The 24,015-nt window shown below is 40.9% G+C and overlaps 1 protein-coding gene across 9 annotated transcripts in view; it reads right to left on the bottom strand.

Annotated features, from left to right (window-relative positions):
- LOC149288905 (glutamate receptor 4) overlaps positions 1-24,015 on the bottom strand; it is a 206,348-nt gene that overhangs the window by 15,218 nt on the left and 167,115 nt on the right. For 2 of the 9 annotated variants that reach the window (XM_089491230.1, XM_089491229.1), the window contains exons 10-13: positions 6,111-6,317; positions 3,487-3,857; positions 2,763-2,961; positions 1,115-1,362 (exon numbers count right to left, since the gene is read on the bottom strand). The exons of 1 other annotated variant lie outside the window; for it this stretch is intronic. In XM_089491230.1, the coding sequence (XP_089347356.1) occupies positions 1,115-1,362; positions 2,763-2,961; positions 3,487-3,857; positions 6,111-6,317 (1,025 nt within the window). Of the gene's footprint in view, positions 1-1,114; positions 1,363-2,762; positions 2,962-3,486; positions 3,858-6,110; positions 6,318-23,721; positions 23,755-24,015 lie in introns of those variants that run through there. 6 more of the 9 variants (XM_089491233.1, XM_089491232.1, XM_089491235.1 and 3 more) reach the window with 5 other exon arrangements.

The following is a 24,015-nucleotide window of genomic DNA, read 5'->3' as shown; positions in this document are numbered from 1 at the left end:
CAATAGGCCATGTATATGCAAATCTAGCTCAACATGTTGCCCTGTTTACAATAATGCATAGAAAATGATTAGAAGAATGGCTGAGATTTTTGCAGTTTAATGTTGGTAAATGTAATATGATGCACTTGGGATGTAAAAACCCAGAGGCAGAATATAGCATTGGGGGTCTCTGTTCTGTCAGTGACAACAGAAGAGAGGGACTTAGGAGTAATTATTTCTGATCACCTAAAGGTAAGCAGACAATGCCATAAAGCGTCAGAGAAAGCAAGCAGGGTGCCGGGTTGTATAGCGAGAGGCATTAGTAGCAGGAAGAAGGAACTGGTTCTGCCACTTTACCGATCTCTGGTCAGGTCTCACCTAGTTTATTGTGCTCAGTATTGTAGACTCCAAATCATTGAAATATTTTAACAAATTATAGGAGGGAAGTTTATTTTAGAGGAGAAATGTTAGAACAAGAGGCCATAGTCGACAGAAGTTTTAGATGCAACGTAAGGAAGTTTCATTTTACAAAGGAGGTGGTAGATAAATGGAACAGCAGTACAGCTCTGTAGAATTTGATGGCGCGATATAAACAATAACTAATAATCATGAGGGAATTTAAACAAGAAAATGGGCACACTAGATTGGCTGAATTATTCTTACCTGCCATCAAATTCTATGTTTCTATAATGGCAAGAGAATAAAACTTCTAAGCATAATCAGAGCAATATAATATATTTGACTGGCTCGATTTTATATTATATATATATATATATATTATAATATATGGTGTTATTAATTCTAGGGTTTTCAAGCAGGCTAGGGGTTCCACCTTAATCCTTGCAATTTTAAAAATTCTAGGAACTGCTTTTTAGTTTTACTTATTTTGTGACAAAGGATTTGTAATGGTTTTTGAGCGTTGAACTAGTTTGCTTTATACATGACCCAAGGAACAAAGGACGATGGATAAATTAGAATGTGTTACCTGTTTTACCGCATAAATAATGAAATGGAATAAGTAGAAATAAAAATAACATACCATGTTCACATACAACACAAAAAAACTATCAGGGGACATCAGGGAAGGTGGAATACTATAACAACTCATATTATATTGTTATACTATTCCACCCACCTTAATAGAGAATGCTTTGGCGTTGCCACTCCATAGCCTTTGGAATCCAGGTTTCCTCCGACTTTCATCGTGTCACAAGGTTTCCGCTGCTCAATATATTCATTCATCGTGGACTCCAGAAGGAATGCAAATTTCCCCTTAGATTTCCGTACGCGCGCGACTCCTTCCGCCGTCGTTTTAGTGAATACAGATGGCTCTGCTGACTTCATGTAGGTCCACATCTTTTCGTAAACCGCAATTTTGGATCTCTACCGAGAGAATTTTTTTTAAAGGTATAATTAAAGTACCATAAAAGACAAAATTCAAATGCATAGTTTAAGAAAAATTACCAGGTCTTAGAAACAAAACAAACAGTAAGTTTCAAGGATCTTGAATTTGCACAGACGCCTGAGTTTTGTAAACTACCCATTTAGGCGAAAAAGGGATCAATGATACTCTTGCTAAGAAATGATGCAATTCTTGAGGAACCAATATTTGGAATGATCTCACCTACCTAGACATGAGTGTTCTACAACCTTAAAAACATCTATATACATCTATAGCTATAAGCAGCAGAAGAGGCATATGTTAATTACATTTTGTAACATTATTTTCTCCTAAATGTTTTGCTCAGCTTTATAAATTGCTCTCAGTAGGTGGTAAAGTCACATAAAATGTCGGTAAATCCATATTCCATGTTTCAAACTAGGTACCTGGTTACCGTCACACATAAAGCATACAAACTGTACAAATTACAAACTGTACAAATTACAAGTGATTTACATCAATAACCAATAACAAGAAGTATCTGACCCCCTTAGTACTTTTGGGGGTGACTGTCAGTTCCCTCTCCCTGGTCCAGGCACTCAGTGCCAGGCAAATCAGGAAGCTGCCCTAAGACTGACTTACCATGGCTGTACACCACAAATATTTACCGACAACATAAAAGAAATAATAATTTCCGTGATTTTACTTTATGCTCGCTGCCTAAACACACAGTAGAACACTTAAATCATTTGCTTACTTCTTAGAAATGCATTTATTTAGTTGGTATTACCTATGGCATGATCTGCATTTCATATCATACAAAATACATCTATGTAACGTGTTAAGGCCGTAACGTCTTAGAACAAAGAAACCTGTCATATCCAACTTGCATAACAATTGCGTTAGTGACATTTTTTATTTCACAACCTTCTGGATGGATCTATAAAATTATGTTCTTATAATTATGTTTTGCTTTTACCTGTGTCACCCAGACAATGTGTAATAACGATTTGTGCTCACAAAAACTATTTTGCTTGTGTGCCCAGATCTATAAAAGTCATGCAAATTAATATTTTTATGCCTGATTGCCAGCAGATATCTGCTCCATGCATTCGTAAAATTTATGGATAACAACTATTGCTAGTTATCTGTTAGAATGCCAAGAGCTTAGCTATCACAATTAGGTAGTAAGCACTATAAATGATTACAGGTACAGTACAGTTTTCAGAATTAATGATATTGTTTGCAGAATGACTAAATATATTGCACATTGAATCAAGGAAACACAGTATCCATGACTACAGAACAAGTATGTAGGAGCATAGTATTTGAAGGTGAATAACAGTTATCTTTATCCAAATTAGATCATACTTTGTTATATTTCAAGATTTTTTTTACTTACTTTGAAAAATTCTTTTGTGGATCCAGCATCTAGAGTTCCATAGGCAATTTCTGTTTGTTTGGCTAAGTCTTCGGCACTTTCGATAGGTGATACCATTCTTTCAACGGTTAAAAAGGCAGCCAGGTTAGCGGTATAAGAAGAGATTATTATGAGAGTAAAGAACCACCACACTCCTCCAACAATACGACCTGAGAGAGACCTGAACAGAATAGAAAAGTTTGATGAGAAATGCATTTCTAAGAACTTCTGCAATGAAGTCGTAGAATTTAACCAAATACGCTATGTGTCAATATTTTAAGCGGCAAACAAAACCTAATGTGGAGAGAGCTCTGCAATAATGTTTAATGTTTTTGAAACTAGAGTTTAAAGCAGTGCTTTAAAATAATACAGTTTAAGGGTGATTTAAACTGTTTAATCATTATAGCAAGGCAACAGACATATTTTAAGATAGATAGATAATCTGATATTGCATGTGTGTGTTGCCATGGTGTATCTAGGGTTAATCCCTAAACCCAACCAATATTGATTTTTCTTTTTCCGATCCCAGTACATGGTTATGGCCAAATAAGGAAACATCATGTTAATGCACCCGATGTTTTAGCATCAAACATGTTATATAGTTATATATTTGTACAACAGCAGACATACAATTTATTTAAGATTCTGTGCTCCAGTGTTTGGCGTGGTGAATAAGTGAGTAAGCAATATAATTAGTCATACTAACCTTGGTGAGATATCACAGCCTTGCTGCATAAATGCTCCAAGAGAGAACCAGAGGCTATTAAATATGCCAAATTCATTTGGAGGCTGGTCGCTGGGTCCTTCCTTTCCATCCTCTGGTTCTTCTGTGTGCCACTCATAAGGACTAAATCTGCTCACCAGGAAAAGGACTACACTAACACCAATGTAAGCGAAAACTATGCACATCCAAATCTCATAAGCCAAAGGATCCAAAAATGAAAAAACACCTGGTTTGGATTTCTGAGGCTTCTTAATCATAATGGAAATCCCTAAACTCATGAAGGGCTTTGAGAAGTCAATTACTTCTTCTCGTACCAAGGTGATGGTCAATGGAGCAACAGCAATCTCTGCTTTCTGTAAGACAAAAAAAGTGAGAAAACAAGTTGATACCGTCATGTCCAGTATCACAGATTTACAACCTATATAGACAGACATAAATAACTGCCAGCATAAAAATAATTTAACCTATATAGATTGTTGTTTTTTCTACGACACATAAATTAATGCCATAACATAACCTGTTAAATAACTAGGAACTGCACCAAAGATGAATATATATATATTTATATATATATATATATATATATATATATATATAGTCACACTTTGGGTTTGACCTGGACTCTCCAAGTGAAGTTCTGCTTTCTTAGGTGTCTGGGTCACTTTTCTCTTTCTCTGGGTGGAGAAAGGTGTTCCTCTCCTACTCCCAGCCTACTTAAGGCCTCCTGCTGTTAGCACTGTCGCATGCACAGCTAGCCATGACCCTATGCGTGACTAGCCCTTCCTCCAATCTGCGCCCTCTTAAAGCAACTCCACAATTAAAGGGAAAGCTCTGCATAGCCTAATAATAAAAAAATAGTTATATTGGAGCTCATTGTCTGAAAAAATAAAACATCTTTCATTACTAAAAAAACTTTAAACTCATTTCACAATTCTCTATTCATAGTCTCAGATTTTTCCATCACACATTGCAACATTAGGTTTAAATGGCTTTTACATAATACTTATTATGTCTTGGCTGATCTTTCATAGAAATATATTGTATACTCTTTTATACAAAGTCTGCCATGACATAAATTAAGCGCAACTCCATGTTAATCAATACAGTCATTTTAGGTTTAAATAGGCCAAAATTTGTGTACTTTGATGCAGTGGCTGGCTTAGCAATATATTGCCATATAGTGTGACAACATCCCCATATATATAGGTAATTTTAAATGGAGTTCACTGTATGTCTTTCCTGTGTGTGCACTGATTACTTGCTTTTTTGTCTGTACATATTAATGATTTCACAAGCACCACAAATTTTGAATTTTAAGGTCCTAACCAGACTTCTAGAATAAGCACCATTTCCACCACAACTGCAGCTCATTAATAGAGTCCAGGGAGAGTTTTAAATCACAGGAGAGTCTCGGGGGGTTAGAAGCAGTGGCATAAACACTGGTTCCTGCCCAGAAAGGCCCCTTTCTCAAAACAGTGTTTAACTGGCACGGGGAACAGGAATGCAACAGTTATGTCATGTGACTCAGCGGTGAAACCCAGGCTGCTTGCGCAGTGTGCAAGCAGCAGAACCAAAGCTGCAGCAGCGGAAGGAGGTGTGTACTGATGGGCAGGAGGGGTATGTATGTTTGTATGTATGTGAGCATGAATGTCTATGTATTAGTGTATGTGAGCATGGATGTCTATGTATAAGTGTGTGTGAGCATGAATGTCTATGTATAAGTGTGTGAGAATGGATGTCTACGTATAAGTGTATGTAAGCATGGATGTCTATGTATAAGAGTATGAAAGCATCAATGTGTATGTGGAAGCATCTGTATGTACAAGCATCAATGTGTAATTGCTTGTGTGTTAGCCTAAATGTGTATGTGTAAGTGTGTGTAAGAAGGTATGTGTAAGTGGCGTGAGATGGAATGTGTATTAGCATGACTGTGTAAGTGTTGTGTTTGTGTGTGAGCATGAATGTGTATATGTAAGTGGTGTGAGAGTGTACATTTGTGGTGGTGTGAGAATAAATGTGTACATTTGTCTTAGTGAGTATGAGTAATTGTATGTGTGTTAGCATGTGTAAGCGTGTTTACATATGTGTAACAGTGTGTATGTGGCAAGGTGCAAAAAAGCAGTTTGGGGCAATGATGGCACAGACAAACTGTTTGAGGGCAATGATGGCACGGACAAGCTGTTACGGGACAAAGATGCCACAGGCAGAGTGTTTGAAGGTTAGGATTGCACTAATAAGCTGCTTAGGGGCAAAGTTTGCACTCAAAAGCTGTTTGGGAGTAAAGGTGTCACTGTGGGACAGTTGCTTGGTGAATTTAGGGGTCCCCGGGGCAATTTTCTAGTGGTTTCTAGTTACATGCCTGGGTAAAAAGCACTACTCTACCAATGATTCAGTTTCATGGTAATCTTGGAACCAAGATTTAGGGTGCTTTGACGCATCGTTGGGCTAAGCAATATATGGCCATAAGGTTTTTGGGGAGGCCAGTTACTGACTTTTCTATAGGAACATTGCTTTTATCACTATATTTTTTTTATTTAACAAATATATTTTTTGTACATTGGTAGTATTTCTTAATTTCAGCTGTTTAAAACCTGTGAATTGCTTACCCCATATACAAGCTCTCCCACCATCCCATTCCAGATTTTTGTATCTGAATCCCTTGCTCCATATTTCCCATCAGGAACAATGGCGATCTTGTACTTGATACCAATGTGTTTTGCAATCTCATAAGCCAGGTCTACACAATATCCTTCAAACTTATCATTTCCCTCTAGCATCTCATGGTTTTTCTTGTACATTACATACGGAGATTCCTATAATGAGAAAAGGGGAAACTTTAAAGAGAAACACACAATGCAGCATTGGGGAAAGAGGTGGAAACAGAGAATAACATGTCTTGACAATGGCATTATCTAATGGCATGCTTATACACTTAACAACAAACCGTGATTGATAACGTGATGTTATTTACATAGTACAGCATGATGTATTACCAAGTATTTACCTGTTAGTGCTAAAAAACTAACATTTAAATATTTTTTTTAATTATTTTGAATTTAAGAAGTATATCGACAAACTTTTTTAACAAATATATGATAAAATTACATTGATTCACATATGGAGGAAATACATATTTTTATCCATTTTTAGAATACAACAAAGACATAGACAAAAAAAAATCATTTTCCAAGATTTTTGAAATTGCGTATTGTATAGTACATACAATATATACTATCTTGTAGAGGGGAAAAACAAAACAGTCGTCAAATTCAGTGGACAGATTTGTGTTTGACAAAACATGGGGGTGAAGTTGATACAAACATTGATACAAAAATAACAGATTTTTTTAAAGCAAATTAGTGTGATTTGACATGTTTGTGTTTTTCATTCTAAATAAAATCAAATACTTGGTTATTAATTTTGTAATTTACAATAAGTTTCTCAAAATATAGTTTGTTTTTTATTTATAAAATCTGAAAAAAAAAATGTTTTGTTTTATAAAACTTAAGTTTACTCACAGCTAATTCAAAATTGTTAAAATAGAGAGCATATAAGTTTTTCATGTTAAGGCTTTCCTTCTATGATATTTCCCAAGAAAGTGGCCCCAAACTTTTGAATGGTAGTGTATAAAGAACTTATATACCTGAAACTTATTGCCAAGTAACACATCTATAAATACATAAAAATTAAAACACGTACTCAAAAGATATGTTCCGTAACATCTGGTGTATAAATTACAATACAAATACCTATGCAATTTGTATTTTTATCACTATAACATAACTCATATTTACTAAATGCTGTTATTCCTACAAAAAATGAACATAGACAGCAATCTCATTATTAATTAAAAATGTTTTACAAGTTAACCTTGTCAAAGGCCCATACAGTAAACTAAAGTATACATCGCTTATAAATATCACAATGCTTTGTACTAAAAAAAGTTGTAGAAAATGTACATATTTTTAGAACATATGCATAACATAACATCTAGAATTTTTATTTTTACATAAGATTTCACAGGAATTGGAAAAACTAAGTAGTCTAGCAGAACGAGATAATATCAACTTTAGCTCACCAATTACTCTACAAATTATTTGTAATTATTTGTTTTTGAATGTTGTTTGGTAGAAATGTTACAGACGGCAATCGGAAAATAAACAAGTACTGATTTTAGATACACTTAAAAGTATGACTTGATAGAAAAATTACAGATTGGTTCTCCCTTTGTGAATACATAAATAGTATGAGGCATTAGTAGCGGGAAGAGGTTGGTGGTTCTGCCACTTTACCGATCTCACATATAGTATTGTGTACAGTTCTGGAGACCCCATCTCCAGAAGGATATTTACATATTGGAGAGAGTTCAGAGGAGGGCTAATACAATCGTAAATGGTTTGCATGCTAAAAATGGTCAGGAAAGGCTAATGGATCTCAAAATGTTGGGCAGGGGCACTGCGGCTAAACATTGTTTTAGGCTCCTGGCTCCTTTTTGGAGCCAGCCATTGAAGAAAGACATGAGTTTCCAAAAACATTAATATACACTGTAGTCGTTTTCATCCACAAGAAATAAACTTTCTGTTCCAATAGATTTGATTAACGGCCCTCAGTGTGTTTACTCGTTCTGGAATAGTCGGGAGTGGGAATAACGATGACAGATTGCCTATATTATATAGATGTTTGTATGTATGCACGTAATATAATGCTTTTGTGATTATGCATTATTATACTCCCTTATATTTATATAAAAATATAGTAATTGCTCATTAAAAGGATCTGGTATGGTTTGGGTATCTTTAAAAATGGGTCGTTCTTTGACTACATTTGAAATCTACCTCTATATATAATACTGATTAAACGTCTGGAATTACACATAGCAATTGTTATTACCTATTTCCCAAAAGAAACATTTACATTAATTAACCAATTTAATATTGCAAAACAAGAGTCGGTCAAAAAAAAAAGACTCTTGGGAAAAGTCCAGATCTATTTCTAATTAGGATCTCATACCTACACAAGATTGCAGTCGCATCTATTGTATCTAATTAAGCTGCCTTGAGTTTTTATGGTGTTGTTTTAATCAAATATTGTACAGTGGTAATTATTTAGGATAACTGTCTTCATTGTCATGTTAAGGAAGTCTAGTATAATATTTGTATCTTATATTCCTGTATAAAATGAATTGTATATGTTTAACAGAAAGTCAGCATTGGTTATGGCCTTTGGAAGTAGGTATTCTTACCTTTTAAAAATGATTTACTGATTAAAAATAAATAATTGTTTAATTTTATGATGTTAAAAGGGGTATATATATTTTAATCCCTAATATTCTGGACTGAACTAATCTATTTCTTTTTGCTGTTCTTTGAAAAAAAAAATATATTCCAGTCCACTCTTTAAACCCTTTCATCTTCTATCTTTTCTGGTTCTGAATTCCCAAGCTTTACTGCCCTTACTATAGACATAATGGTTACCAGATTATTTTGACAATCCTGGACACAATAAGACCATCGACTTTATTGAATAGATTACCATTTTTCCTTGATAGAACTCTCAGATACTGATCGCCATCTTGGAACCTCTTAAACAGGACATCATACCTACTTTAGCTGTTTGTTCTTGATAACTGAAATCATTCACCCTATTAATTTTCTAGCCTTTCTTTGTGCTTCTTTTTGTTCAATAACATTTTGTTTTCTACAATATAGTCTAATAATGAATCTCAAATTGCCAAATATTACTTTATTTTTGTCAAAAAACATTATTTATTAGACTTGGGCACCAGGGGGCTCTTCGTGTTCGTCTTCGTGCTCGTCTTCGGGGAAAAAAAAATCTTCGTATTCCGCGAATATTCGCCCGTTCCTGTCTTCTCTTCGGGCGAATATTCGCGGACATTCTTCGTGCTCGTTTAATCTTCGTTTTCCTCCTGGTTGCCTAGCAGGGGTTAATACGGGGTTAATAACACATCACAGCAGCAGCAGCTGCCGTGAAGGTACGTGTGTGCAGCTCTATTGGTCGTTTCGGCAGGGGGCTGGTCTGGCATCAACGAGTGAATTGCAGAACTGCAGAATGCACTTCATTCGTTGATGGCAGGCGAGCCCCCTGCCGAAACGACCAATAGAGTTGCACACACATACCGAGGTGTACTGTCCATAGATGTTTAATAAAAGAATAGGGAATATTTTACATTTTTAAATTGATTTTGGACCACTTTACATGCCTAACATTTGCTACCTATTTACAATGGCATACTTTGCAACAACCCAACTTACTTATTGGACAGGACTGGAAAATAGCAGGACTGTCCACCAAAATCTTGGGTGTGTTGGCAGGTATGCTGATGGAAAAATGTTGGACAAGAACTAAAAAATAGCTTAGGGTTAATGTACGGTTATGTTTAAGATTAGTAGCAGTGCACTGGTTTGGTTAAAGATGGATTATGTCTAAATAATAATAATTAAATTTTAATGTTTTTTTTTAAAAAAAAATAGGGGTTTATTTAAATGTATTTTAAAGTTAGATTTATTATTTAGTACTTGATTATATTTATTAAATGTTTATAGTAGCGTTACCTACCGAGCTATAACTACCTATGTGTATTTGCATTTTGCATACCTAGTTTAGCTAAATTAGATGGGACAGGACTGGAAAAAAGCAGGACTGTCCCTGAAAAAGTTGGGTCTGTTGGCAGGTATGTGGATGGAAAAATGTTATAGGGTGAAGTGTGAGTTATAGTGTTAATGTAATGCTATTAGTGAGTGAAGGCCAGGGCAAATAACAAGGAAAAGGTCCTTGTGTTTTGTGCATTGTAAGTGTGTGTGTATGTGTGTTATGTGTGATGTCACTGTGTGTTATATGTGTTATATGTGTTATTGTGTGTGTTATGTTTGGTTGGTTGTGTATCAGAAGGAAAATAATGAAATGGAAAAGGAAATGGGAAAGGCAAATGAGTGGGCAATTGGCGACCCGCTCACCTGTTTCACCCCAGGGCAAAGCACCCAAACACTGTCAGTCTTAGACGTTTGGCAGCAGACTTCCAGAGCTCAGACACAAGGCCCTAGCGTAAGCTGGCCACTCCGGCGGAGGTAGCAGGCGTTGCCACACCGCAAACAGAGGCAGCCAGGGGGGAGAAACTGCCCTTACCATTAGGGACATTTTGGGCATGACTCTAGCCAGGAAGCGAACTGGCAGAGAAGAGATGCTGGCACCACCACCAGCAGCAGCATTGAAAAGGCGAATGAGTGGGCAATTGGCGACCCACTCACCTGTTTCACCCCAGGGCAAAGCACCCAAACACTGTCAGTCTTAGACGTTTGGCAGCAGACTTCCAGAGCTCAGACACAAGGCCCTAGCGTAAGCTGGCCACTCCGGCGGAGGTAGCAGGCGTTGCCACACCGCAGACAGAGGCAGCCAGGGGGGAGAAACTGCCCTTACAATTAGGGACATTTTGGGCATGACTCTAGCCAGGAAGCGAACTGGCAGAGAAGAGATGCTGGCACCACCACCACCACCACCACCACCAGCAGCATTGAAAAATTGGAAAGGCGAATGAGAGGGCAATTGGCGACCCGCTCACCTGTTTCACCCCAGGGCAAAGCACCCAAACACTGTCAGTCTTAGACGTTTGGCAGCAGACTTCCAGAGCTCAGACACAAGGCCCTAGCGTAAGCTGGCCACTCCGGCGGAGGTAGCAGGCGTTGCCACACCGCAGACAGAGGCAGCCAGGGGGGAGAAACTGCCCTTACAATTAGGGACATTTGAGGCATGACACTAGCCAGGAAGCGAACTGGCAGAGAAGAGATGCTGGCACCACCACCAGCAGCAGCATTGAAAAGGCGAATGAGTGGGCAATTGGCGACCCACTCACCTGTTTCACCCCAGGGCAAAGCACCCAAACACTGTCAGTCTTAGACGTTTGGCAGCAGACTTCCAGAGCTCAGACACAAGGCCCTAGCGTAAGCTGGCCACTCCGGCGGAGGTAGCAGGCGTTGCCACACCGCAGACAGAGGCAGCCAGGGGGGAGAAACTGCCCTTACAATTAGGGACATTTTGGGCATGACTCTAGCCAGGAAGCGAACTGGCAGAGAAGAGATGCTGGCACCACCACCACCACCACCACCACCAGCAGCATTGAAAAATTGGAAAGGCGAATGAGAGGGCAATTGGCGACCCGCTCACCTGTTTCACCCCAGGGCAAAGCACCCAAACACTGTCAGTCTTAGACGTTTGGCAGCAGACTTCCAGAGCTCAGACACAAGGCCCTAGCGTAAGCTGGCCACTCCGGCGGAGGTAGCAGGCGTTGCCACACCGCAGACAGAGGCAGCCAGGGGGGAGAAACTGCCCTTACAATTAGGGACATTTGAGGCATGACACTAGCCAGGAAGCGAACTGGCAGAGAAGAGATGCTGGCACCACCACCAGCAGCAGCATTGAAAAGGCGAATGAGTGGGCAATTGGCGACCCACTCACCTGTTTCACCCCAGGGCAAAGCACCCAAACACTGTCAGTCTTAGACGTTTGGCAGCAGACTTCCAGAGCTCAGACACAAGGCCCTAGCGTAAGCTGGCCACTCCGGCGGAGGTAGCAGGCGTTGCCACACCGCAGACAGAGGCAGCCAGGGGGGAGAAACTGCCCTTACAATTAGGGACATTTTGGGCATGACTCTAGCCAGGAAGCGAACTGGCAGAGAAGAGATGCTGGCACCACCACCACCACCACCACCACCAGCAGCATTGAAAAATTGGAAAGGCGAATGAGAGGGCAATTGGCGACCCGCTCACCTGTTTCACCCCAGGGCAAAGCACCCAAACACTGTCAGTCTTAGACGTTTGGCAGCAGACTTCCAGAGCTCAGACACAAGGCCCTAGCGTAAGCTGGCCACTCCGGCGGAGGTAGCAGGCGTTGCCACACCGCAGACAGAGGCAGCCAGGGGGGAGAAACTGCCCTTACAATTAGGGACATTTGAGGCATGACACTAGCCAGGAAGCGAACTGGCAGAGAAGAGATGCTGGCACCACCACCAGCAGCAGCATTGAAAAGGCGAATGAGTGGGCAATTGGCGACCCACTCACCTGTTTCACCCCAGGGCAAAGCACCCAAACACTGTCAGTCTTAGACGTTTGGCAGCAGACTTCCAGAGCTCAGACACAAGGCCCTAGCGTAAGCTGGCCACTCCGGCGGAGGTAGCAGGCGTTGCCACACCGCAAACAGAGGCAGCCAGGGGGGAGAAACTGCCCTTACCATTAGGGACATTTTGGGCATGACTCTAGCCAGGAAGCGAACTGGCAGAGAAGAGATGCTGGCACCACCACCAGCAGCAGCATTGAAAAGGCGAATGAGTGGGCAATTGGCGACCCACTCACCTGTTTCACCCCAGGGCAAAGCACCCAAACACTGTCAGTCTTAGACGTTTGGCAGCAGACTTCCAGAGCTCAGACACAAGGCCCTAGCGTAAGCTGGCCACTCCGGCGGAGGTAGCAGGCGTTGCCACACCGCAGACAGAGGCAGCCAGGGGGGAGAAACTGCCCTTACAATTAGGGACATTTTGGGCATGACTCTAGCCAGGAAGCGAACTGGCAGAGAAGAGATGCTGGCACCACCACCACCACCACCACCACCACCAGCAGCATTGAAAAATTGGAAAGGCGAATGAGAGGGCAATTGGCGACCCGCTCACCTGTTTCACCCCAGGGCAAAGCACCCAAACACTGTCAGTCTTAGACGTTTGGCAGCAGACTTCCAGAGCTCAGACACAAGGCCCTAGCGTAAGCTGGCCACTCCGGCGGAGGTAGCAGGCGTTGCCACACCGCAGACAGAGGCAGCCAGGGAGGAGAAACTGCCCTTACAATTAGGGACATTTTGGGCATGACTCTAGCCAGGAAGCGAACTGGCAGAGAAGAGATGCTGGCACCACCACCACCACCACCACCACCACCACCAGCAGCATTGAAAAATTGGAAAGGCGAATGAGAGGGCAATTGGCGACCCGCTCACCTGTTTCACCCCAGGGCAAAGCACCCAAACACTGTCAGTCTTAGACGTTTGGCAGCAGACTTCCAGAGCTCAGACACAAGGCCCTAGCGTAAGCTGGCCACTCCGGCGGAGGTAGCAGGCGTTGCCACACCGCAAACAGACGCAGCCAGAGGGGAGAAACTGCCCTTACCACTAGGGACATTTTGGGCATGACTCTAGCCAGGAAGCGAACTGGCAGAGAAGAGATGCTGGCACCACCACCACCACCAGCAGCAGCATTGAAAAATGGGAAAGGCGAATGAGTGGGCAATTGGCGACCCACTCACCTGTTTCACCCCAGGGCAAAGCACCCAAACACTGTCAGTCTTAAACGTTTGGCAGCAGACTTCCAGAGCTCAGACACAAGGCCCTAGCGTAAGCTGGCCACTCCGGCGGAGGTAGCAGGCGTTGCCACACCGCAGACAGAGGCAGCCAGGGGGGAGAAACTGCCCTTACCATTAGGGACATTTGATTCATGACACTAGCCAGGAAGCGAACTGGCATCGAAGAGACACTGGCACCACCACCAGCAGCAGCAGCAGCAGCATTGGAAAAGGCGAATGAGTGGGCAATTGACGACCCGCTCACCTGTTTCACCCCAGGGCAAAGCATCCAAAAACTGTCAGTCCTTGGCGTTTGGGAGCGGACTTCCAGAACTCAGACACAAGGCCCTAGCGTAAGCTGGCTACACCGGCGGAGGTAGCAGGCGTTGCCACACCGCAACAAGTGCAACCAGGGGGGAGAAACTACCCTTACCATCAGGGACATTCGAGGCATGACACTAGCCAGGAAGCGAACTGGCATTGAAGAGAGACACTGGCACCACCACCAGCAGCAGCAGAATTGGGAAAGGCGAATGAGTGGGCAATTGACGACCCGCTCACCTGTTTCACCCCAGGGCAAAGCATCCAAGCACTGTCAGTCCTTGGCGTTTGGGAGCAGACCTACAGAACTCAGACACAAGGCCCTAGCATAAGCTAGCTACACCGGCGGAGGTAGCAGGCGTTGCCACACCGCAGCAAGTGCAACCAGGGGGGAGAAACTACCCTTTCCATTAGGGACATCTGAGGCATGATTTCAGCCAGGAAGCGAACTGGCAAAAGATACTGGCACCACCACCAGCAGCAGCGTTGGAAACGGAAAAAGGTGAATGAGTGGGCAATTGACGACCCACTCACCTGTTTCACCCCAGGGCAAAGCATCCAAAGACTGTCAGTCCTAGGCGTTTGGGAGCGGACTTACAGAGCTCAGACACTAGGCCCTAGCGTAAATTGGCTACACCAGCGGAGGTAGCAGGCATTGCCACACCGCAGCAAGTGCAACCAGGGGGAGAAACTACCTTAAACATTAGAGAGAAAAAATTTAACTTTCCAAGCTAAGAGCTGGGTAACCCAATTTGGGCAGATTGAATTTAAGAAAGGCAATCTGCTCCATCAGATGAGGTGCCATGCGTGAGCGCTGTGGACTCAGTATGTTTCCAGTCATAGAAAACACGCGCTCACTTTGAACAGTGGTTGGCGGACATGATAGAAGCTGCTGCGCAACCCATGAGAGTGCAGGCCACACACTCTTCTTTTCATCCCAGTAGCTAAGAGGATCAACATTAGGAGCAGAAGGAACTTCACAGAGGTAAAGTTTGACCATTTCAGCAGCACTACTCTCCTTTCTGCTGCTAGCTCTGTCAGATGGTCCAACTATACTGCCAAGTGCCTCTTCCCAAAACGCAGCTGCTCCACTCAGCTGTGTTGTGCTGCTTGTGGCACTGCTGCTGATGCTGCTGCTAGGGGTAGCAGACCACATCATCTCTTCCTCCTCCTGCACCTCACCCTCCTCGGACAGCATTCCCATTTTACGCTGCCAGTCACGCACCTTGTTGACCAATTGCTCCCGGTAGCTACTGAGAACATTGAATTTCAAAGCTAGCTTTCCCTTAATTCTTGGATCACAAAGGCACGCTAGCATCATTTCGGGACTCTCTTCCATTCGCTTGCGAAGGTGTACTTTTAGCAGATCCTTCAGCTTCCTGACTATGGCTGCTACGTCAGGATGTAGAGTGCCACCTTGAACAGCCTCACGGTTTCCAAGGAACACATCCATCTTGCTGCCTAGATGGGAGAACACTGGGATTACCTGGGCCAGACTGGCAGTGTTTGAGCTTAAATTTTCTGTGGCATCCCTGAATGGTTTAAGGACTGCCACTAGCTGGGCGATCACTGTCCAATCCTCCCTATTCAATGGAGAGGTAATCCCAATATTGTGCTCTGAGGCAAGATTATGGATTGCCCTCTGCTGCTCCAAAATCCTCTCTAGCATGTCTAACGTGGAGTTCCACCGTGTACTGACATCCTGACGTAGGCAGTGTACGGGAAGACCTGACCTCTCTTGCTCTTCCCTCAAAAGTTGGCTAGCCTTAACACTATGGTGAAAGTGCCCAGCGATCTTTCTGCAGCGGGACAGAACTACTGCTGCCACATTAGTTCCTTCTGACATTGCTGCCTTCACTACAAGATGGATGATGTGGGCTGCACAGCGCACACCAACAATATGACCATCTCGCAGCGCTTTCACCATATTGGCACCTCCGTCAGTTACCACAAAACCAACTTCAACATTGGTGCCCGCCTCTGCTCCCACCCAAAGGCTAAACATTTTCCTAATCGCATGCAGAATATTTTGGGAAGTGTGCTTTTCATCCATCACTTCTGCATGGAGAAGGAATGATCGGTAGCCTGCTGCAGCAACTTCCTTAGACACACCGGGCTGCCACCAGTGTGCTGTCAAAGAAAGAAAGGCATGCTGGGCGCTAGGTGCACTCCACAAATCTGTAGTGAAATGAACACACTGACCAGCAGCCTTGGAAAGCTCCTCTTTCACTGCTGCAACACAGGACCGATACAGCGAGGGGACAATGTTCCTGCTGAAAGTGGAACGTGACGGAACTGTGTATTGTGGAGCCACAGCCGCCATCAATTGTTTGAAAGGCTCCCCTTCAATCATGGAGAAGGATGCCCCTCCAACAGCAATGAACTGACCAATAAGTCGCGTTACTTTATTGGCCTGCTGTTTGGGCATCGTTCTCTTGGAGTGGAATGCCCCAAATTCTTCCAGGGTGGGCTGGGCATGCAGTGCTCCAACCTGCCTTGGTCTCTGGCTGCCAGCACTAGTTGCTGCTGCTGCTGCTGCTGCTATTGGCTCAGAAGAAGAAGCTGTTGGGGTTTTTCCACGGCCACCAGCTATGCTGCCTGCACTAAGTTTTACCTCTGCATCTTTCCCCAATAGCACAGCGTTGTGTTGAGTGCTGAGGTGATGCTTCATGCTAGCACTGGTAAAATGGCCAGACACTTTCCCTCTGCTTATTAGCTTCCCACAATGTTTGCACTTTCCATAGCGCCCTTCTTCAACATTTTCAAAGTGCTCCCAAATTGGGGCGCGCATAGCCTTGGAGTGTGCCTTGGGTGCTGCTCTTACTGCTCGGGGTGGATGAACAGAGGCAGAACTAGTGGTGGTGGGACTGGTGGTAACAGTACTGGCCATAGTGGGACTGCTAATTGCTTTAGATTTGCTAGGTTTTGCTGCTGCTGCTGGTGGTGGTGATGGTGATGATCGTAGCGGAGAAGGTGGAGGCTCAGGGGAAAATTGTGCACTAGTCATTTGGACACTGCTCCCTGAGGAATCTGATTCCTGACCACTCATCTCCTCTACTTCCTCTGGCTCATAGTCTAGCTCTTCATTAGCCAGATCGAATGGAATTCCTGCTAGGCTGGAGCTAAGACTGATATCGTCGTGAGACTCGTGACTAGTAGTAGTGCGAGCAGGAAGAATAGACTCTGCACTTGGCCTCTCAGTCTCAGGCTCCTCTGCTACCTCGCTAGGTGGAGTTCCACTATGTGTAGCCCTCTCTCTAACTGTCTTTACAAAAATTTTGTAAGGACTTGGTGGCTTGCTAGAGGTACTAGGAGGACATGGCGTGGCGGTACCAGTGGGAACAGTAGGCGCAGCACTAGTGGTGGTAGAGGCGGGGGTGGTGGTGGTGGTGGTTTTCCCTACAAAGGAATGAGATCGCTTTGGTTTGGGACCCCTCTGAGTCTTGCTGCTAATTTGGCTCTGCTTGGTACCTTGCATGCTGCTGGTGGATGGGGAAGATGCTGCTTGGGGCAAAAGGCACTTCTTTTTAGTCACTGGGCTGGTACTACTTGTGCTACCCTTTAACTTTGAACGTGCTTCTGGTGCTTTAGGCTTTCCGTAAAAAACCATAGAGCTTGTGGGCCTAGCCGCACTACTACTGCCTGCTTTTGGTGCCTTTCCTTTACTTGATGATCCTTCAAGCAATGCTTCCCCAAATGATAAGCGAGAGCTTGGCCTACTTGGCCGACTAGACTGACGCAAAGGCTGCATCTTAGAGCTGGTGGTGGTGCTGGTGGTGGTGCTGGTGGTGGTGGTGGTGGTGGTAGATGGAGCTTGTCCCTCCTTAGTCCCAAAAGGAGGATCCATTTCAAATTTTGTGTTGTGTGTGTAGTGTAGTGTAGTGTAGTGTAGTGTAGTGTTTAAAAAACTATAAAAAAAAAAATAAAAAAATAAAAATAAAAAAAAGGAAAAACGAATTAAAGACAAAAAAATTAGAGGAAGTTCTCTTCAGTGCTACTGCTTAAAAAGTAAAACTATGCACTACTGCACTGTGCTGTGTGCAATCTGCCAAAATCCTAAAGTTATTGAAATTATTAACTCAAGATTAACTATTTAATAACTAGCAGTATTTTATTTTTAATTTGAATTTACACGGGCCTAAGAGCTTAGCCTACCACTATGCTAGCCTAAAGCTATATTTCCTTACTATAAGTCTACCTCTAGGCAGACGCTCTCAAACCCACTAAGCTAAAGTGAGGTTAAATCAGATTCAGTATATGATTTATTAATTAATATTAAGTTATATAATATTAATAGATTAGAACTAATTTACTTATATATTATGTATTATAGATAGAAGAATCTAGATTATGAATTAGAATTTAGAATTAGAATTACTTATATTATAGATTATGAATTAGAATATTATTATTTATAATATATTATAGATTAAGATTAAAGAAGATTAGAATTATTTTAGTACTACAGCTAGTAGCTTGAAGCTTTGCTTAGTACAGCTCGTCACAGTCAATTTTTCTTGAAAAGAATTAGAAATAAAATAAAATGTCACAGCAAAACAGTTATCTTCACTGCTTGCTGCACTCACTAGCCCAACAAGTTCACTTCACTGATGGACTGAGGTGAGCAAAACACTAAGGGTACTTTTAATAAAATTGAAATAAAATGTAAAATAAATGAGAAAATCTTTGCAAAACAGTTAACGTCACTGCTTGCTGATCAAAAAAAAACACAGCACTTATGCGGCTGCACTCACTAGCCCAACAAGTTCACTTCACTGATGGACTGAGGTGAGCAAAACAAATGAAATAAAATGAAAGATTAATTAAGAAAAATTGACTTGGTCTCTTACTGTTGCTAAAACAAAGCACAAACTATAGAGCTGCAGCACCAGTACTAATAAGATTAGCTGAACTATACGCTAGTAGTAATTAATTAATATTATTACTTTTATTTATAGCTAATTTAATTAACTATTAAGATAAGAAAGAATTAGAGAATTATTGATATTACTGATTTTAGATTAGACACTAGTAGATGTTCTGAATGTCTACAGTACACTCTACACTAGTATACTATTACTAACTATAACTGACAAATATATATATAATTTTATAATGAATTCAATTATTAATTATATTAATTAATATTACTGATTTTAAATTAGACACTAGTAGATGAATGTCTACAGTACACTCTACACTAGTATACTATAGTATATATATATATGACTGACAAATATATATATATATATAATATTATAATGAACTATTAAATTATAGATTCTATTAAATTGTAATTTATAAATTCTATTTAATTTATTTAAGCAGGACAGGCAATAGGCACTAGTGCCAGCCCAGGGCAAGGGCACCCCAGTGCCACTGAGGCACTGGGTGCACTGTCAACTCAACAGCACTTACACTAAAGTTGATGACAAATTAATTTTAAAAAAATTAAATTAATCAAATTATTATTATTAAATATATTAATTAAGTAGCACTGAAGTGAGGATGAAGTACACAGTGAGAAATGGCAGGCTAAGGCTTACCAGTCTCACACAGAACAGAACAATCTCTCTCTGTAACGCTCGGATGCAGCACAGCAGTGTTGCCAAAGCAGTCACAGCGAAAAATGAATGGATCTCTCAGGCAAGCTCTGGTCTTATAAAGGCGCCTTCAGAATTCAAAAAACAGCAGCACAGGCATTGGACGAGACCCTTAGCGTTACGTCACAAGAGTGAGCTGATTGGACAGACGAGGATCAGCTCACTCCTGTTTGAAATTTTGGCGGTTGCGCGGCAAAAACGAAGACGATCACGAAGAATCTTCGAATCTTCGTGATTGTGAGTCTTCGTCTTCGCCTACGGTTTGCCGGCACTGTATTCTGTTCTACGTTCCTTCGGAACGAACAAAAAAACGGCCTCTTCGTGCTCGTTTTCATGTTCGCCCGAAGACGAATGCACAAGTCTATTATTTATTGACTTTTTTAGAGATATCATAGTGTGATTGGTTGTGCAATGGATTTAATGGTCTGCAGTTTCCAGGTTTAACCCCTTAAGGACAATGGGCGGTCCCTAAACCCATTGAAAACAATGCATTTTGAGCCCGTACATGTACTGGTGTTGTCATTAAGGGGTTAAAATGATTGCATTACACTTCTATGGGATTGAGCCAGAAAATACAGAGTACTTACTATATCATGAGTGTAGGAAAAATGTTGACCAAATTATTTCTGTTATCCTGCAGAATAGAATTATGAAGCCTTTTCTGCATTGATATCTATGCTGGGAGGGAAACCCTAAACAGAATTCCCATAAAGTAGGTAAACATGCACTGTTTTATTTTGTTAAATTGTTTAGAAGAGGTTACCATTGGTGGTATGAAGAGTGATAGAATGGCCCTTACCTAGGTTGTCAGTTTTTGAGAAACGTATACAATAAAAAAATAACAACATTTTATTGGACTAACATTCCATTTTAAGGACGAGCTTTCAAGAGGATCAACCTCAAGTATTACCTTTATCAAGTAAAAAGCAATACTAACCACAAGACATCTAAGTAAGACATGGACAGCAGTATAGGGGTTAAAGAGAATGATAGTAGTCATGTACCAAGGCCTATAACTGTGGTAAACTATAGAATGACTTAAATACTCAGACGCCAATCAATAAAAGTCTATGGATGGAAGAACTTCATTGAACAAGCAGGACTTCTACAGAACTGCCACATAAAGAATCAGCCAAGTATGGTGTTTGAGGAGAGAAAGTTGACGCCTACAACTAAACTAAAATCAGTTTTTCTTAACTGCTCAACTACATTTTTTGTTGTTTTGTTGTTTGTTTTTCCAGAGGTCTTTCTTAATAACAACAGAAATCATGAAATATGGAGTCACCAGTGATATCAAGATCTCAGAGGCCCCTTTCTCAGAGGTACATCTCAATAACATGTACATCTAAAGAAGGAACCTCTCAGGTCTTGAAAATGTGTGACACTCCATGTTATTCCGTGCGAAACACATCTCCTTGCACACGATATACTTACCGTTAGTAAGCTCCAGTGCTGGCTCGGCAAACAAACAAATTCGTTTTCATGGAAGCACTTTCCTATCACTGATTGGCTGCTTTGATCAGCCAATCAATGATGAGAATCATCAGTCCATGGAGAAGGAGGGAAAACATTTACCTGAAGAAGAAACTGCAGCCACAGATCTACAGCTTCTCTTTAAGGTAAGTGTTTTTTATCAGTTTAAAAAAAATACGTATTAAAGTACTTTGTGTACTTTAATAGATATGCATCATTCTTTACTGTGGCTGTCAGTGACAGTAATCTGTTCCTTTACCTTTAATGTTTAAACTACCCATTTCACCCGTTCACATCATTGGTAATATTATGCATACACAAATAGAAGTAACGTTTGCTTTGTTTTCAGAAGTTTTTTCCAGACCCCCCAAATTTTGATGAGCGCAAGCTGTTTTCGCCAACAGTCATTTACTGCACCTATGCTGATCAATGCAATTTTGTTTTTTTACCGAGATGGAAAGATGGACCCTTAACTATATCCTCTCTATGATTTGGCAGCTGATACAAACGATCCTCACTGCAGCAGTAGGGATAGAAGATTGCTTTTTCGGTGTCTGGTCTCAGATGATCATCATCAGCTCACGGGGACATTGTTAGCACCAGGTGCTAACAGACAGGTCTGAAGCGGTCGCAGTTCCTCGGCTGCTTTGCTAGAGAAAGATGTCCTATTGGGACCCAAATACCTGTGCTTCCCCTCCCCCGATGTCCTCCCTCTCCAAGAATGTTTTGTGCATATCACAGTGTTCTACCTCTTTTTTTTAATTGTCTTATCTTAGCAGGTATGTTTCCATGCTTTGGTAAAATACTGCAAAAATTAAAAATGCCAAATTTATTTATAAAGTTTTTTTGTAGGTGGCACAGGTATTTATTTATTTATTTATTTTTTGGAGCACGAATTTTAACCTAAAGATGGCCCTAATATTCATTTTCTAGTAAACATTTCCTATATATTACCATACATCATATTATTCTGCAAAAACAAACAAGACGAGCAGTCTTTTTGTAATTTTCACAGAACCACATTGTTTAATACGAGAACACAAATATATAGCTATTTATAAACTAAAAAAAAAAAAGAACAACATATGTAAACATAAGCAATACATATACAAATTAAACACTTCTATATGTCACGTTTACCAACTGGAAACATTACACGGAACAAGTTATTTACCTTATTAAGCACAGTGTATACAAATCTGCTGAGTAGATTCAGGAACATGTCAAAAATAGAAAACATGATTTGATATTTCTTTAAATATTGAACTTTATTATGGTACAAACCAAATTATACAAAATATGAAAGCTTTTCGGATTGCATAAATACACTAGTTTTTCTCGCTTTGCCCATGCAAAACACTTAATAAAATGCAAAACGACATCATAACTACTATACATGGTATTCTTTACAGGTCTAGCATGTCAGTTTTCATGTGTGCAAATTTCTATTAACTAAACGAGGGTTTAAAAACATAACACAGCCAATCTATAAACCACAAAAAGGGGTTAAAAATGACAACAAAACTGGCTTTGGGGATAGTTCTTTAACAAAGTGCACCACGATACATATGTCAAAATCTGCAGTGACATTCAAGACTTTTCCATTAGGGCTTTAAAGCAGAAAGCAATTTAACTCTTTGGAATGCTAGAGGGATAACCTCTCGCTTTTCCCTCTGGCAGCCAATAGGTTAACAGAGAAGCTGTATCTATTGCATGCATTGAAAAGCATCACTTGAGAATCACTTACGTCAACAGAGAGCAGCGTGTCAAGACTCTGGTCAAAACATAATGATTTTTTTTTTTGCTTTAAATTACTAAAATTATTAAATAAATGACATTTTGTTAGTTTGATGGCTATTATACATTGGTTTTTTTTTGTTTCTTTTTCAAAAACGTATAGCTTTATTGGGCAGGGGTTGTGGACTACACCGGACAAAGGTTTTGTCGAGCATTACGGGAGCTGTAGTCCATTAATATCTAAAGACATACAGGTTAGGCTTAGTCTGGGAAAAAAATATTCCTTAAACTGTGTCCGTGTCTATATGCTATAATATATTCTCTGTTGATTTAAATTACAGAACACATAGTCTGTGAAATACATGAGAATATATATTTTTGGTTAGAATTTGCCTGTTATGCATTATATACAAAGTTTTTTTGCAAGCACACCGTTCCATGTATGCAATGCTTGATCTCATATATTTTAACACATGGGGTTTCAGAGGCCAAGAGAATAATGGATATGCCATGGGATGCACCTCCTGCTGCCCTATGGACTCAAATGGTTAATAAACTCTCCATGTTTAACCCCTGTTCAATTATGGTCTTAAGGAACAATATAATGGGGGGGTGCTTATAAGGTCAGGAGGATGGTAATCCACACAACAGGTTAAGAATGAGTTCACTAAGATCGCTATAATTGCTGATTAATACTTGAGCCATAGCAAGGAATGGTCGCTGGATCTTGAAAATCTTTTCTTTCTTGATCAATTTCTTAAAATAGGATTCTTCATCAGAGGCTGAAAAGAGGAGGACTGTACTGAAGTATGGTTCCCATTATTGAGTCTTTATAGGAAAAGAATGCAGCTTTTCACATAAGTTCTAATGGTTTCAAAGAATCATGCAGCACGTGATAAGTGGAATTCATTAATGAAACAACCCCCGAAACATTTCCAATACCAGCCCTTTTTCTAATCAGGAATGAATGGGTTGGCCTATAGCATTCACATGCTTAATACACCTTGCAAACATATGTTTATTGACCATCGTTCAAGTTAAAG

This window comes from Sceloporus occidentalis, unplaced genomic scaffold (assembly GCF_023333645.1).
Source record: "Sceloporus occidentalis isolate IW3139 unplaced genomic scaffold, rSceOcc1.0.p SCAF_49, whole genome shotgun sequence".
Lineage (NCBI taxonomy): Eukaryota > Metazoa > Chordata > Lepidosauria > Squamata > Phrynosomatidae > Sceloporus > Sceloporus occidentalis.
Note: the sequence above shows the minus strand (reverse complement) of the source record. Positions and strands in the feature narration are given on the sequence as shown.